We start from the raw sequence: 17,943 nt of genomic DNA, 5'->3' as shown, positions 1-17,943 counted from the left end.
AAGGAGAAAATACTAAGGGCAGCCAGAGAGAAAGGTCGGGTCACCCACAAAGGGAAGCCCATGAGAGTCACAGCAGATCTCTCGGCAGAAACTCTACAAGCCAGAAGAGAGTGGGGGCCAATATCCAACATCCTTAAAGAAAAGAACTTTCAACCCAGAATTTCATATCCAGCCAAACTGAGCTTCAGAAGTGAAGGAAAAATAAAATCCTTTGCGAACAAGCAAGTACTCAAGAGATTTTGTCACCACCAGGCCTGCTTTACAAGAGCTCCTGAAAGGGCACTACACATAGAAAGGAACAACCAGTACCAGCCATTACAAAATCACACTAAATGCTAAAGAGCATCAACATAATGAAGAATCTATATCAACTAATGGGCAAAACAGCCAGCTAGTATCAAAATGGCAGTATGAAATTCACACATAACAATATTAACCCTAAATGTAAACGAACTAAATGCACAAATCAAAAGACACAGACTGGCAAATTGGATAAAATCAAAACCCATCAGTGTGCTGTATCCAGGAAATCCATCTCACATGCAAGGATACACAAAGGCTCAAAATAAAGGGATGGAGGAAGATTTACCAAGCAAATGGAGAGCAAAAAACAGCAGGAGTTGCAATTCTCGTCTCTGATAAAATAGACTTTAAAACAACAAAGATCAAAAGAGACAAAGAAGGCCATTACATAATGGTAAAAGGATCGATACAACAAGAAGAGCTAACGATCCTGAACATATATGGACCCAATACAGGAGCACCCAGATACATAAGGCAAGTTCTTAATGACTTACAAAGAGACTTAGATTCCCACACAATAATAGTGGGAGACTTTAACACTCCACTGTCAATATTAGACAGATCAACAAGACAGAAAATTAACAAGGATATCCAGGGCTTGAACTCAGACCTGGAACAAGCAAACCTGACAGACATTTACAGAACTCTCCACCCCAAATCCACAGAATATACATTCTTCTCAGCACCACATCACACCTACTCTAAAACTGACCACATAATTGGAAGTAAAGCACTCCTCAGCAAATGCAAAACAACCGAAATCCTAACAAACAGTCTCTCAGACCATAGTGCAATCAAGTTAGAACCCAGAATTCAGAAACCAACCCAGAACCGCACAGCTTCATGGAAACTGAACAACTGGCTCTTGAATGTTGACTGAATAAACAATGAAATAAAGGCAGAAATAAAGAAGTTCTTCGAAACCAATGAGAAGGAAGACACAACATGCCAGAATCTCTGGGACACATTTAAAGCAGTCTCCAGAGGAAAATATATAGCAATAAGTGCCCATATGAGGAGAATGGAGAGATCCAAAATTGACACCCTGTCGTCAAAATTGAAAGAGCTAGAGGAGCAAGATCAAAAAAAGTCAAAACCTAGCAGAAGACAAGAAATAACTAACATCAGAGCTGAACTGAAGGAGATAGAGACACGAAAAACCCTTCAAAAAAATGAATAAATCCAAGAGCTGGTTTTTTAAAAAGATCAACAAAATAGACAGACCACTAGCCAGATTGATTAAAAAGAAAAGAGAGAACAACCAAATAGATGCAATAAAAAATGATAAAAGGGAAATCACCACAGATTTCATAGAAATTCAAACCATCATCAGAGAATATTACAAACAACTCTATGCACATAAACTAGTAAACCTGGAAGAAATGGATAAATTCCTGGACTCCTGTGTCCTCCCAAGCCTAAACCAGAAGGAAGCTGAAACTATGAATAGACCAATAACAAGGTCAGAAGTCGAGGCAGCAATTAAGAGCCTACCACACAAAAAAAGCCCAGGTCCAGACGGGTTCATACCCCAATTCTACCAGACACACAAAGAGGAGCTGGTACCATTCCTTCTGAAACTATTCCAAACAATCCAAAAAGAGGGAATCTTTCCCAAATCACTTTAGGAGACCAACATCATCCTGATACCAAAACCCGGCACAGACCCAACAAGAAAAGAAAACTTCAGGCCAATATCCATGATGAACACAGATGCAAAAATCTTCAATAAAATATTGGCAAGCCGATTGCAACAGCAAATCAAAAAACTTATCCACCATGATCAAGTAGGATTCATCCCGGAAATGCAAGGCTGGTTCAACATACGCAAGTCTATCAACGTAATTCACCACATAAACAGAACCAAAAACAAAAACCACATGATTATCTCAATTGACGCAGAGAAGGCATTTGACAAAATTCAACAGCCCTTTATGCTAAAAACCCTCAATAAACTCGTTATCAATGGAACGTATCTCAAAGTAATAAGAGCTATTTACGACAAACTAACAGCCAATATCATACTGAATGGGCAAAAACTAAAAGCATTCCCTTTGAAATCCAGCACTAGACAAGGATGCCCTCTTTCACCACTCCTATTCAATATAGTACTGGAAGTTCTAGCCAGAGCAATCAGGCAAGAAAAAGAAATAAAGGGTATTCAAATAGGAAAGGTGGAAGCCAAATTGTCTCTATTTGCAGACGACATGATAGTATACCTAGAAGACCCCATCGCCTCAGCCCAAAAACTCCTGAAACTGATAAGCAACTTCAGCAAAGTCTCAGGATATAAAATCAATGTGCAAAAATCACAAGCATTCGTCTACATCAATAACAGACTTAAAGAAAGCCAAATCAAGAACGAACTGCCATTCACAATTGCTACAAAAAGAATAAAATACCTGGGAATACAACTCAGAAGAAACATAAGGGACCTCTTCAAGGAAAACTACAAACCACTGCTCAACGAAATCAGAGAGGACACAAACAGATGGAGAAATGTTCCATGTTCGTGGTTAGGAAGAATTAATATCGTGAAAATGGCTATACTGCCCAAAGTAATTTACAGAATCAACGCTATCCCCATCAAGCTACCATTGACTTTCTTCACAGCACTGGAAAAAACCACCATGAACTTCAAATGGAACCAAAAGAGAGCCCGCACAGCCAAGTCAATTCTAAGCAAAAAGAACACAGCGGGGGGCATCACACTACCGGATTTCAAACTATACTACAAGGCTACAGCAATCAAAACAGCATGGTACTGGTACCAAAACAGAGATTTAGACGAATGGAACAGAACAGAGGCATTGGAAGCAACACAACATATCCACAACCATACAATCTTTGATAAACCTGACAAAAACAAGCAATGGGGAAAGGATTCCCTGTTTAATAAATGGTGTTGGGAAAACTGGCTAGCCATGTGCAGAAAGCAGAAACTGGACCCCTTCCTGACACCTTACACTAAAATTAACTCCAGATGGATTAAAGACTTAAACATAAGACCTGGCACCATAAAAACCCTAGAAGGAAATCTAGGCAAAGCCATCCAGGACATAGGAGTAGGCAAGGACTTCATGAACAAAACACCAAAAGCATTGGCAACAAAAGCCAAAATAGACAAATGGGACCTAATGAAACTCCAAAGCTTCTGCACGGCAAAAGAAACAGTCACTAGAGTGAATCGGCAACCAACAGAATGGGAAAAAATTTTTGCAGTTTACCCATCTGCCAAAGGGCTGATATCAAGAATTTACAAAGAACTCAAACAGATTTACAGGAAAAAAACAAGCCCATTCAAAAATGGGCAAAGGATATGAACAGACACTTTACAAAAGAAGACATATATGAGGCCAACAATCATATGAGAAAATGCTCATCATCACTGGTCATTAGAGAGATGCAAATCAAAACCACACTGAGATACCATCTCACGCCTGTTAGAATGGCGATCATTAAAAAATCTGGAGACAACAGATTCTGGAGAGGATGTGGAGAAAAAGGAACACTTTTACACTGTTGGTGGGAGTGTAAATTAGTCCAACCATTGTGGAAGACAGTGTGGCGATTCCTTGAGGCCTTAGAAATAGAAATTCCATTTTACCCAGCAATCCCATTACTGGGTACGTATCCAAAGGACTATAAATCGTTCTACTATAAGGACACATGTACACGAATGTTCACTGCAGCACTGTTTACAATAGCAAAGACCTGGAATCAACCCAAATGCCCATCGATGATATACTGGATTGGGAAAATGTGGCACATATACACCATGGAATATTATGCAGCAATCAGAAATGATGAGTTCGTGTCATTTGTAGGGTCATGGATGAATCTGGAGAACATCATCCTCAGCAAACTGACACAAGAACAGAAAATGAAACACCGCATATTCTCACTCATAGGTGGGTGATGAAAAATGAGAACACATGGACACAGAAAGGGGAGTACTAAACACTGGGGTCTATTGGGGGGAAAAGGGGAGGGCCAGTGGGAGGGGGAGGTGGGGAGGGATAGCCTGGGGAGAAATGCCAAATGTGGGTGAAGGGGAGAAGAAAAGCAAAGCACACTGCCATGTGTGTACCTACGCAACTGTCTTGCATGCTCTGCTCATGTACCCCAAAACCTATAATCCAATAAAAAATTAAAAAAAAAAAAAAATTCATGACAGGTGTGGTGGCTCACAGCTGTAATCCTAGCTCTTAGGGAGGCAGAGATGGGAGGATAGCTTGAGTTCAGGAGTTTGAGACCTGCCTGGGCAATTTCGTGAGACCCAGTTATCTACTAAAAAATAAAAATAAAAAAAGACAAAGTACTCAGTACGTCCAAGTTCCATACTTTGGCATATTGTTGGCCAGGTGTGGTGGCTCACATCTGTAATCTCAGCACCTTGGGAGGCTGAGGTGGGTGGATCACCTGAGCTCAGGAGTTTGAGACCAACCTAGTCAACATGGTAAAACACTGTCTCTACTAAAAATACAAATATTAACTGGGTGTGGTGGCACACGCCTGTAATCCTAGCTACTAGTGAGACTGAGGCAAAAGAATCTCTTGAACCTGGGAGGTGGAGATTTCAGTGAACTGAGACTGCATCAGTGCACTCCAGCCTGGGTGACAGAGGGAAACTTCATCTCAAAAAAAAAAAAAAAAAAAGAGTCCATACTACCCAAAGCTATCTACAGATTAATGCAATCCCTATCAAAATACCAATGAAATTCTTCACAGAAAAAGAGAAAAAAAATCCTAAAATTTATATGGAACTACAAAATACCCAGAACAGCCAAAGCTATTCTAAGAAAAAAAAAATGGAGGAAATCACGCTATCTGACTTCAAATTATACTACAGAACTCTGGTAATCCAAACAGCATGGCACTGCCATAAAAACAGACACATAGACCAGTGGAACAGAACAGAGAACTCAGAGATAAATCTACATATCTACAATGAACTCATTTTGACAAAGGTGCCAAGGACATATTCTGGGGAAAGGGCAGTCCCTTCAATAAATGTGCTAGGAAAACTAAATATCGCTATGTAAAATAATGAAACTAGACCCCTATGTCTTGCCATATAAAAAAGTCAAATCAAAATGGATCAAAGATTTAAATCTAAGACCTGAAACTATGAAACTACTAAAACAAAACTGGAGAAATGTTCCAGGACATTGGTGTGGGCAAAAATTTCTTGAGTAATACTCCATAAGCCCAGAGAACCAAAGCAAAAAGCAACAAATGGGATCATATCAAGTTAAAAGGAAATAAATCAACAAAGTGAGAGATAACCCACAGAATGGGAGAAAATATGTGCAAATTCCCCATCTGACAGGGATGACTAACCAGAATATATAAGGAGCTGAAAAACTTATATATTTTTTCAACCCTACAGGAAAAACTCTGATAATTCTATTTTTATTTTATTTATTTTTTATTTTTTTAAAGATGGGGTTTCACCATGATGGCCAGGCTGGTCTTGAACTCCTGACCTCAGGTAATCTACCCACCTCGGCCTCCCAAAGTGCTGGGATTACAGGTGTGAGCCAGTACACCCAGTCAATAATCCTATTTTTAAAATAGGCAAAAGGAAGGCTGGGTGTGGTGTCTTATCCCTGTAATCCCAGCACTTTGGGAGGCTGAGGTGGGTGGATTGCTTGAGCCCAGGAGTTCAAGACCAGCCTGGGCAACATGACAAAACCCCATCTCTACAAAAAAAAATTTTTTTTTAATTAGCTGGGCATGGTGGCACATGCCTGCAACCCCAGCTGCTGGGAAGATGAGGCAGGAGGATCACTTCAGCCCGGATGTTGAGGCTGTGGTGAACTGTGATTGTGCCACTGCACTCCAGCCTGGGTGATGGAGTGAGATCCTGTCTCAAAAAAAAAAGATAAAAGACCTACACAGATATTTCTCTAAAGAGGCTGGGGCATGGTGGTTAATGCCTGTAACACCAGCATTTTGGGAAGCTGAGGTGGAAGGATCTCTCGAGTCTAGGAGTTTGAAACCAGGCTGGGCAACATAGGGAGACCCTGTCTCTCCAGAAAATTAAAGTAGCCAGGCATGGTGGTGTGTGCCTACAGTCCCAGCTACTCAGAGGCTGAGATGAGAGGATAGGTTGAGCCTGGGAGGTTGAGGCTACAGTGAGCTGTGATCATATCACTGCACTCCAGACAGAGTGATCCTGTCTCAAAAAAAAAAATAATAAAAAACAAAAAAAATTAATAGGTACAGAAAATGTGGTATGTGTAGATATAGACAATGGAGCACTATTTAGCCATAAAAAAGAATAAAAGCCTATCATTTGTAAAAACATGGATGAAACTTAAGGTCATTAAGTTAAATAAACCAGGCACAGAAAGACAAACTTTGCATGCCCTCACTTATTTGTGGTAGCTAAAAATTTTTTAAATTGAACTCATGGAGCTGGAGAGTAGAAGGACGGTTACCACAGGCTAGGAAGGGTAGTGGGGAGAGGTGGGGAGGGTTAATAGGTACACAGAAATAGAAAGAATTAATAAGATCTAGTATTTGCTAGCACAACAAAGTGACTATAGTAAAAAAAATAATGTAATTGTACATTTAAAAATAACTAAAATAGTATAATGGGATTTGTTTGTAACATAAATGATAAATCCTTGAGATGATGGATACCCCATTTACGCCAATATTATTATTATGCACTTCATGCCTGTATCAAACTATCTCCTGTAACCCATAAAACCTACAATGTACCCACAAAAATAAAAAATAAATTAAAAAGTTCATCTGCAAAATAAAAGGATTATAATGCCTACCTTATGGGTTGTTTAAAATACTGAGATAATATATAAAGTGTGTTGGCCGAGCGCAGTGGTTCACGCCTGTAGTTCTAGCATTTTGGGAGGTTGAGGTGGGCAGATCACAAGGTCAGGAGTTCCAGACCAGCCTGGCCAATATCATGAAACCCCATTTCTACTAAAAATATAAAAATTAGCCAGGTGTGGTGGCAGGCTCCTGTAGTCCCAGCTCCTTGGGAGGCTGAGGCAGGGCCATCGCTTGAACGCAGGAGATGGAGATTGCAGTGAGCCAAGATCGCGCCACTGTACTCCAGCCTGGGTGACTCTATCTCAAAAAAAAAAAAAAAAAAAAAAAAATACACACAAAGTGTGTCTAGCAGAGTCCCTGCACATTGCAGGTATTTTATCAATGTGAATTGCCTCTACCTTCTTTCTCCCACTTTAGGGAATGATATAGATAACATTTTAATCAAAGTCTAATTGCTAAATACATACAGTTGTGGGATACAGCAGGGAAGGTGAGCTTGAGATAACAGAACACTCTGACAGGTAGAGAAACAAGATTAGGTCTACTCTGACAGAATTTCTGAGGAATACTGATGTGGCTCCCCTCTCAACCCTCCACTCTCTTCTAATAGTGTTTGAGGACTGGTGGGTAATACAGATTTGGTAAAAGTGCTCACTCTTGGGAAAACCAATTAGAAAAGACTTTAGAGGTCTACGACAGACTTTGCCTTCTGACAGGTGATATACATGGACAGTGAGGAAACTGTAACAGACTCAGTGGGACCCAGTGTTGAAAACTAGTAGGAGATTAAGTTAGAGTCAAGGTAATATAAATACTCATTAAATTCAATAAGAACAAACTTAAAGTAAGTCACTTAGGAGAAAAAGCATCCTGTGAGTGGAAGACAGGAAAAGGAATAAATATTGTGCAAACATAGTAGAAGATAAATTGGCAAGAATGAGAGTATGAAGGCTGGGCGAGATGGCTCACACCTGTAATCCCAGCACTTTGAGAGGCCGAGGCGGGCAGATCACGAGGTCAAGAGATCAAGACCATCCTGGCCAACATGGTGAAACCCCGTCTCTACTAAAAAATACAGTCCCCCCGGCTACTTGGGAGGCTGAGGCAGGAGCACTGCTTGAACCTGGGAGGCAGAGGTCGCAGTGAGCCAAGCTTATGCCACTGCACTCCAGCCTGGCACCTGAGCGAGACTGTCGAAAGAAAGGAAGGAAAGAAAGAAAGAGAGAAAGAGAGAGAGAGGAAGGAAGGAAGGGAGGGAGGGAGGGAGGGAGGGAGGGAGGGAGGGAGGGAGGGAAAGAAAAAGAAAAGAAAGGAAAGAAAGAGTATGGATTAGGAGAAAGAAAGGAAGGAAGGAAAAGAAAGAAAAAGAAAAGAAAGGAAAGAAAGAGTATGGATTAGGTATGGACACTTTGGAGTCAGGCAGTCAGGGTCTGAGTCTGAGTTTCCTCATCTGTAAAACTTCCATAAAGTAAGAAAGGATGTTTAGGAGCCCCAGCACAATACCTGAGACAAACAGGTGCTCAGTAAATATTAACTATTATTTGTTGTTGTTATAAGTAACAGGTAGCTATAATCTAAAAGTTATTTATCATCAGTGTTGTAATTTAATAAACAATCACAACACTAAGTTGTACCCAGCAGTAAGTCACACAGGAACTTAGGAGGTGATTGGTCATCCACAGACATGGACATTGTATAATGACAACTGGCTGTCCTGTCTCTGGTAAAAAGAGCAATAATTATAAAGCCTGTGAGAAACAATGCAAAGCGGTATGAAGAAAGTTGTGGGTGATTTTTCACTTAAAAAAAAAAATTAGGGTAGAGAGAGACCTATCCTAATTTTTAACTTACCTTGACTACAATGGCTAAAATACAGCCCAGAGGCAAAGGATGAATGAGGCGAACATCAGACACTTTCACCAGCGGGACTGTCCACCTGCTAGCTGTTCCTGCAATTCCTCCTGCTCCACTGTCTCCATTTCCCACTTTTTCTGAGTACTTTAAAAAAAAAAATCACCCATTCTCTAGACTCCTAAGAGTTGATGTAAAATTTTCTCATTCTTGTTAAGCTTGATGGTGGTCTTATAATCACCCTAGCATTTATACTAATTTATACTGTTTGTCTATTTATACTGTTTATCTCAGTAGCTTTAAAGTGTAAAGCTACAGAAAGAAGAGTAGGATGAGTACAACTGTCATAGCAATTGTGACTCCTAAGATTGACTTCCATCTGGGAGAGGACAAATCAATTATTCAAAATAAACAAAGGATCTGCAATGTAAGGTGAGCTATGGAGCTACTAATAAAAATTTCAAAACCTTCAAAAATGACAGAGTATCACTGCAGTAAAACAAAAAGAAAGCAAAACAAAACAAAAAAGAAAAAAAAAACCGGAATGTTTGGGATCTAAGATACATTTCCAAAAAGGAAAAGAATAAAAACACAGTCCCAACAAAATATAAATATAGCCCTTGTCAGAGTAAATCACTGATTTTAAAGTAACTGACTTTGAATGAGTGAATAGCACCATGTTGCTGAAAACGTACAAGCAGAAAAGTGATTTTCTTGTTAATTTTGCAGATTCTAAATTCTTAAAATAAGCGGGTTGTTCCTAAGATTAATCATTTCCTTTTAGGGTCATAATAAATAACATATTACAAGAAAAATGCTTTGTCAATACAATTACGAGAGAGCTACTGCTCTCCCCACACCAACAGAGCTCAAACACACTGGCCTGTGGAAACAGTAAACTCTATTACTGCAACACTGACTATGAATTGAAATTCTAGTGAAAGACTGAATTATCAGATTTTTAAAATTCCTCTAGTTTTAATTAGTGATTAGAAAGGGTAAATGGTAGAGCTCCGGTATCCTTTTGCCTGAAGAAGGGAAGAGGACAACACCATTCTAAAAAGGCACAATGTTTTTTGACAAGGCTGCCCAAAAGTGGAGAAATGGATTTGAGTTCTCTTAAAGGGTAAGAGAACAGCACATAACCATTTTTCAAACTACAACTCAGATCTTTGTTGTTGTTTGAGACAGAATTTTGCTCTAATTGCCCAAGCTGGAGTGCAGTGGTGTGATTTCGGCTCACCGGAACCTCCACCTCCTGGGCTCAAATGATCCTTCTACCTCAGCCTCGTGAGTAGCTGCGATCACAAGCATGTACCACCAAGCCTGGTTGAGTTTTGCTTTTTTTCTTTAGATGGAGTTTTATTCATCGCCCAGGCTGGAGTGCAATGGCACGATCTTGGCTCACTGCAACCTCTACTTCCCAAATTTAAGCAATTCTCCTGCCTCAGCCTCCCAAGTAGCTGGACAGGCAAGTGCCATCATGCTCAGCTAATTTTATTTTTTAGAAGAGATGGGGTTTCACCATGTTGGCCAGGCTGCACCTGAACTCCTGACCTCAGGTAATCCACCCACCCCAGCCTCCCAAAGTGCTGGGATTATAGGCATGAGCCACCACAAAATATAAACGCCCAGACATTTTTACATTTTTTATAGAGATGGAGTTTCATTCACCATGTTGCCCAGGCTGGTCTTGAACTCCTGGGGTCAAGTAATCTGCCCTCCTTGGCCTCCCAAAGTGCTGGGATTACAGGCACGAGCCACCATGTCCTGCCAGATCTTTGTTTAAGGGGTTAAGAATCAAAGCAAATAGGGAAAACTTGTAGCCAGATGCGGCCACCGATAATACTCTACCTATTCTCTGTCTCCAGTTCATTCTTGCGTAGATTTGCATCATCTAGAAGGCTCTGCAATAAGGCTATTTTTTCATTGTCTGAACCTTCTTGGTTAAGTTTTAACATCTTATTCTCATGCTGAAGACGAATAAGTTTCTCCCTGAATGAGCAAAATAAAAACTAAATATTATATACACAGTCATTTGGTGCATTAACATTCAATGCAAGTATCAAATCCAGCTAAGCACTCTTACAAATTTAATACCAGAACAGAAATGAAAAACAAAGAACTTGCAACAAATTCAGCTATTATAGCTGGCAAAGACATTACAATTCAGATTTTAAATATTTTCTTTATAGAATGGATAATATGAAAATAATATAGTCTCTAAATATCATGATTTGTAATGAATGTGATTTCAAAATCCTATTTCATCTCTGATTTAAATATTTAAGTTATGAATGCCTTTATTTATTTATGTGATTCTTATCAGAGAACATAATCGCTAATGCTATGCTCTTAAATTACCAATCATTTGGTGGCAAGATATTATATTCAACAAGAATCACTTCAACACATTCAGTCTACCCATTCCTGTAGATATGTAAAATTAAATTCTTGAAACAAGCCAGATCATTACAATCAAGTTATTGGACTGCATTGTTTTGGACACTGCATATGCCAAAAGCTTAATATTAAGGGATATTAAAAACAGTATCTATACAGAACTTGCTACCACATTTTCTGCAGAGACAATGTAATTAAATGTTAGTTCATATGAAGACATACTTGTTGAAGATATAATTCATTCTTTTCTTTACACAGGTATAATTCATTCTTTTCTTTACACAGGGTCATCTGTAGAGGGCCCCATAAAGATAGTGTGAACAGATACCAGATACTAAGAAAAGCTGTGGAAAAGCTTCTTGTGGAAAAAGAAAAATCAAGAAAGAAACATGCACACACACATACATTGCTCTTATTTTTTAAACACAATAAATCTTAGTTTTAGTTTTGCTACTGAAAAGATGAACCAAATTTGTGATCTAATTCAAGTTAACTATTTAGAATTTGATGTATTTTGTTACGGACAACATGGACTTTATCTTTTTCAGTTACAAAGTACACACACACATTGTAAAAAAAAAAAAAGGAAAAAAAAGGAAATATAAACCCTCCACAACTATGGTGCAAAATGACTACTGCTGAAATATGACCTTCTAATTCTATGCACATATACACACAAATTGAATCACACAGTACTTTTTACATTGATGCCTGCTATTTACACCTAAAATTTCACAATCTTTTTATATCATTAAATATATTTGAATATTTTAAATGACATGGCATCAAAAGCGTTACTTATTTAATAAATGCCCAATTTTGGGGTATTTAGATTGCTGCCAATTTTGAGCTTTAAACGAGTTAATAAGACCTTTTTTTCCTTTTTTTTTTGAGATGAAGTCTCGCTCCCGTAGTACAGGTTGGAAGTACAGTGGCGAGATCTTGGCTCACTGCAACCTCCACATCCCAGGTTCAAGCAATTCTCCTTCCTCAGCCTCCTGAGTAGTTGGGATTACAGGCATGTGCCACCACGCCTGGCTAATTTTGTAGTTTTAGTAGAGACTGGGTTTCACCATGTTGGCCAGGCTGGTCTCAAACTCCTAACCTCAAGTGATTCACCTGCTTTTGGCCTCCCAAAGTGCTAGGATTACAGGGATGAGCCACCGTGACCGGCCAAGATTAGCTTTATAAATATACTTTTCTGTATATCCTTAGTTATTTCCTTAGGATTAACTTGCAGAAAAGTAATTTCTGGATCAAAAGATACGTGCATTTTTAAACAGACACATCCTGCCAATCTCCTCAAAAGAAAGGTCTTACCACTTTAATCTTTTTTCCTTAGTTTATGAGATTTCCAATTTGTCCACACCCTTAACATAAATAAAACAGATCAAATATTAACCTACTGTCTAAAATATGTTGCAAAATTTTCACCCCAGTTTATAATTTTTCCTTGATAGCTCTCTTCTGGACATAGAGCCAATTTTAATTTGTATCTAGTCATACTCAGAAAAGTCGTATTTGTTGAATCTTTATCATCATTCTTTTTTTTGCAGACAGAATCTAGCTGTCATCCAGGCTGGGGTACCAAGGTGCCAGCTTGGCTCATTGCAACCTCTGCCTCCCAGATTTAAATGATTCTCGTGCCTCAGCCTCCTGAGTACCTGGGATTATAAGCATGTGCCACCACGTTCAGCTAATTTTTTTGTTTTTAGTAGAGATGAAGTTTTGCCATGTTAGTCCGGATGATCTCGAACTCCTGGCCTCAAGTGATTTGCCTGCCTTGGCCTCCCAAAGCGCTGACACTGCAGGTATGAGCCACCGTGTCTGGCCTATCACTGTTCTTAGTTTTAAAAAACCAACTGTATTACCAATAAGCTTCCTTAAAAACTGTGGATTGTTTTGGACATAACCACTTATTTATAAATGTTCATACACATATGTTCATTTATTCAACAAATCTTACTGGTTCAATTATAAAGTAGCATATCAGATGTCAGAAAAGAAAAAGGCACACAAAATACTTCCAGACTTGGTGCTGCTTTGCACTCCTTTCGTCTGTCCTTCTTATTATTATTATTATTTGTTTGAGACAGAGTCTTGCTCTTATTGCCTAGACTGGAGTGCAATGGCAAAATCTTAGCTCACTGCAATCCCCACCTCCTGGGTTCAAGCGATTCTCCTACCTCAGCCTCCTGAGTAGCTGGGATTAAAGGGATGCACCACCATGCCCAGCTAATTTTGTATTTTTTAGTAGAGGCAGGGTTTTGCTATGTTGGTCAGGCTGGTCTCAAACTCCTGATCTCAGGTGATCCACCTACCTTGGCCTCCGAGAATGCTAGGATTACAAGTGTGAGCCACCATGCCCAACCTGTTTGTCCTTCCTAAACAAATGCTAACCAACAACTATAAACTGTCTCCATGTATTCAACAAGTATTTGAATGCTTATTTCAACTTTTACAGTGCGTGAAACCCTTACACAATTGTTATTTAATATCCCCCAAGAAGTTTATGAAGAAGCAAGGCCAGTGTCCATTTAAAAAGGGGCAAATAGGCCACAAAAAGGTAAAAAGCAATATTCAGCATTAATAATTCTCCTTTTAATGGACACTTGGTGCCTATCCCACTTCTCTTTTTTTAGACAGAATTTCACTTGTTACTCAGGCTGGAGTGCAATGGTGCAATCTTGGCTTACTGCAACCTCCGCCTCACAGGTTCAAGCAATTCTCCTGTCTCAGTTTCCCAAGTACCTTCTGAGTACAGGCATGTGCCACCACGCCCACCTAATTTTGTATTTTTAGTAGCGACGGGGTTTCTCAATGTTGGTCAGGCTAATCTCGACTCCTGACCTCAGGTGATCTGCCCACCTTGGCCTCCCTGAGATTACAGGCCATGGGGCCCAGCCTACTTTTCATTTTTATATATAAAGCTAGTTATGCATAAAAATAGATGGAACTGGCTGGGCACGCTGGCTCATGTACGTAATCCCAGCACTTTGGGAGGCTGAGGAGGGCAGATTATGAAGTTAGGAGATTGAGACCATCCTAGGCAACATGGGGAAAACCCGTCTCTACTAAAAATACAAAAAATAGCTGGGTGTGGTGGCGTGTGCCTGTAATCCCAGCTACTTGGGAGGCTGAGGCAGGAGAATCATTTGAACCGGGGAGTTGGAGGTTTCAGTGAGCCAAGATCATACCACTGTACTCCAGCCTGATGACTGAGCAAGACTCTGTCTCAAAAAAATAAAAATAAAAATGGAACTGACTATGTGCAGTGGCTCACGCCTGTAATCCCAGCACATTGAGAAGGCAAGGTGGGCAGATCATTTCAGCTCAAGGAGTTCAAGACCAGGCTAGGAAACATGGCAAAATCCAGTCTCTACAAAAAAATAGCCAGGCGTAGTGGCACATGCCTAAGATCCCAGCTACTAAGTAGGCTGAGGTAGGAGGATTGCTTGAGCCCAGAAGGTCAAGGCCGTAGTGAGCCGTGATTATGCCACTGCACTCTAGCCTGGGTGACAGAGCAAGACTTTGCCTCTAAATAAATAAATAAATGGATTTTTTTAAATGCTGTGATTAAAAATACAAGGTATTACTGAGGAAAGAGTAGTGAAGGTGGGAAGTCATTTCCTCCTGTCTATAGCATTATATCTTTCCCGGACCTTTCCATGTGGTTAGTAGATAAATCTTAGTAACTAATGATTTTGCATGCTGATAGCTAAACATAACCATTGTCTACAGGCCAAGTGTCTTCACTGCTTAATGTTTGCTGAGTTTACTCAAGCTCAGGATAAAATTGCTGGCTTTGTTATGTGTGAAAGATTGTCTTTCACACATTACTGAAGTGAGCAAATCAATTTTCTGCAGGCCCAGTTGAAGAAAGCTTCTAACACTGAAGGAATGTGTTCTCTTTCCAAGTCCACAAGGGGGCGTAGTTTTAAGGGCAAGAACTTGCCAGACCCCCTCCCATCTCTCCCCATCCGGCAGATTTAACGGGTTATGTTTAAATTTTGCGGGTGTGGGAAGAAACTAAAAGTCAATCACCCCAGCGGAAGTTTAAAGGAACTCCTTTCATTGGCCAAAGGAACTGGAGGAGGTGGGAATTTCTCCCAGGATAAATTCCCCTGCTCCTTCACCCACACTGGATTTCCAGCTCTCTGGAATCCCCTCCCACATAGTGGGAGCTCCTTTTCCCCTCCTGGATTTCCCCTGTGGGGTCCCACTTCCATACGCTCTTCCTTGAAGTTTTCTCTCTTCTCCTTTTTCTGTCTCTGCCTACATAAATCACTTTCTACAAATACTTTTGAGTTTGGCATTTACTTTTGTAAGTGCACTGCACCGTGGTCTCCTTTCCCATTCTTGCAGAGTGACAGACCAAGAATCTGGAGAAACATCCTCTCAGGGGAACTGAAGGCTCCCCTGAACCCCAACATGTTGAAAATATAAAAATTTAACACTGAATTCATGTTTAAAGTGTCAGTGAGAAAGAATAAGGAAATGATCCTCTTCCTACTATAGAAGTAAGTTTTCTCCAGGAATACTGTTCAGTGTGTGAACGCCACAATCTTCTTACCTGATTTCAGGTGTAACAATCTCTGCAGCTAGACTGTCTGAAGACTCCTGACTTCCCAGAGGCATTAACCCTGTAAATATACAAACATAAATATAAGGCTAACTGATAACACAGTCATACAACTTCAATATGAAATCCTACTTTGAGCATTAATTTTATCAGCAAAAATAATTTTCTCAAGTAAAAGATCATGTCACAGTGGTCTTAAAATATTATTAAGTATTAGTATTTTACCATTTTAGCCATTTTTAAATGTACAATAGAGTGGCATTCAGTATATTCACAACGTTGTGTAACCATCACTGCTACATATTTTCAAAACTTTTTCATTATCCAAATCACAAATTCTATAACCATTAAGCAATAATTCCCTATTTCTCCCTCCCCTACTTTTTTTTTTGAGATCAAGTCTCACTCTGTTGCCCAGGCTGGAGTGCAATGACACAATCTTGACTCACTGCAACCTCTGCCTCCTGGGTTCAGGCAATTCTTCTGTTTCAGCCTCCCAAGTAGCTGGGATTACAGGAGACTGCCACCAAGCCTGACCAATTTTCTGTATTTTTACATAAGACAGGTTTCACCATGTTGGCCAGGCTAGTCTCGAATTCCCGACTTTAGGTGATCTGGCAGTCTCACTCTCCCAAAGTGCCGGGATTACAGGCGTAAGCCACTGCGCCCAGCCTTACTTTTTAAATGTAATGATGTAACATACATATCTCTCTGTCAGGTGTATAGAAAATATACCTTATTCTTTTAAATGGCTATACTGTATACAGTTGAATAAGAATACTATTCCTATATTGCTGAACTTTCAGCTTGTTTTGAAATGTCACTATTAGAAACAATGCTTTAATTCATTAGGGTAAATTTAATTCCTAAGAGCAAAAGTGCTATATTAAAGGATACATACACAAAGAGGGTGTCCTAGTCCATTTTCTGTTGCTTATAACAGAATAATTAAAACTGAGTCATTTATAAGAGACACTATTTTGGCTGGGTGTGGTGGCTCATGCCTGTAATCTCCCAGCACTTTGGGAGGTCTAGGTGGGCAGATTGCTTGAGCTTAGGAGTTCGAGCTCAGAGCAAGACCTGTGGTCTTTGTAGATGGTGACTTTCAGATGTGGTCTCTGAGTGGACGTCCTTTTTGTTGATGCTGTTTTTTGTTTTTGTTTTGTTTTGTTTTTTTAGGGATAGGGTCTCACACTGTCACCCATGCTAGAGTGAAGTGGCACAATTTTGGCTCAATGTAACCTCAAACTCCTGGGCTCCAGTGATCCTCCCACCTGGCTTTCCAAGAAGCTGAAACTAAAGACAAGAGCCACTGTTCCTGGCTTGATACAGAAAGTTTGAGATACGGCTGAGCACAGTGGCTCACACTTGCCAAAGCAGGCAGATAACAAGGTCAGGAGTTTGAGACCAGCCTGGCCAGCATGGTGAAACCTGGTCTTGACTAAAAATACAAAAAATTAGCCGGGTGTGGCGGTGGGTGCCTATAATCCCACCTACTTGGGAGGCTGAGAGGGAGATCCAAGATGGCCAAATAGGAACAGCTCTGGAGTGCAGTTCCTAGTGAGAGCAACACAGAGGGTGAGTTATCACCGTTATCACTGCATTTACAAACGAGGTACCAGATGCATCTCAATGGGACTGTTTGCATAGTGGGTGTAGCCCAAAAAGGGCAAGGCAGGGTAGGGCGCTGCCTCACCCAGGAAGTACAATCCCTGGATTACCCGCCTCCCTACCCAACAGAGGCCATCGGGGGCTTTTACATCTACTCCAGCACTCTGGATCAGATAGTGCTGCTTTTCCCGCAGTTTTTTCGTTTGTTTGTTTTTGATAAGGAGTCTTGCTCTGTCGCCAGGCTGGAGTACAGTGGTGTGATCTTGGCTCACTGCAACCTCCACCTCCTGGATTCAAGCAATTCTCCTGCCTCAGCCTGCTGAGTAGCTGGGACTACAGGCGCATGCCACCATACCCAGCTAATTTTTGTATTTTTAGTAGAGACGGGG

General features: G+C 40.3%; 1 protein-coding gene across 3 annotated transcripts in view; it reads right to left on the bottom strand.

Moving 5' to 3' along the window:
* Nucleotides 1-17,943, bottom strand: part of HOOK3 (hook microtubule tethering protein 3) — a 132,831-nt gene that overhangs the window by 26,499 nt on the left and 88,389 nt on the right. For 2 of the 3 annotated variants that reach the window (XM_035270455.3, XM_078347654.1), the window contains exons 14-15: nucleotides 15,935-16,004; nucleotides 10,813-10,953 (exon numbers count right to left, since the gene is read on the bottom strand). In XM_035270455.3, coding sequence (XP_035126346.1) covers nucleotides 10,813-10,953; nucleotides 15,935-16,004 — 211 coding nt within the window. The remainder of the gene's footprint in view (nucleotides 1-10,812; nucleotides 10,954-15,934; nucleotides 16,005-17,943) is intronic. The other variant, XM_078347655.1, reaches the window with a different exon arrangement.

The sequence above is a fragment of the Callithrix jacchus genome, chromosome 13 (genome assembly GCF_049354715.1).
Source record: "Callithrix jacchus isolate 240 chromosome 13, calJac240_pri, whole genome shotgun sequence".
Lineage (NCBI taxonomy): Eukaryota > Metazoa > Chordata > Mammalia > Primates > Cebidae > Callithrix > Callithrix jacchus.
Note: the sequence above shows the minus strand (reverse complement) of the source record. Positions and strands in the feature narration are given on the sequence as shown.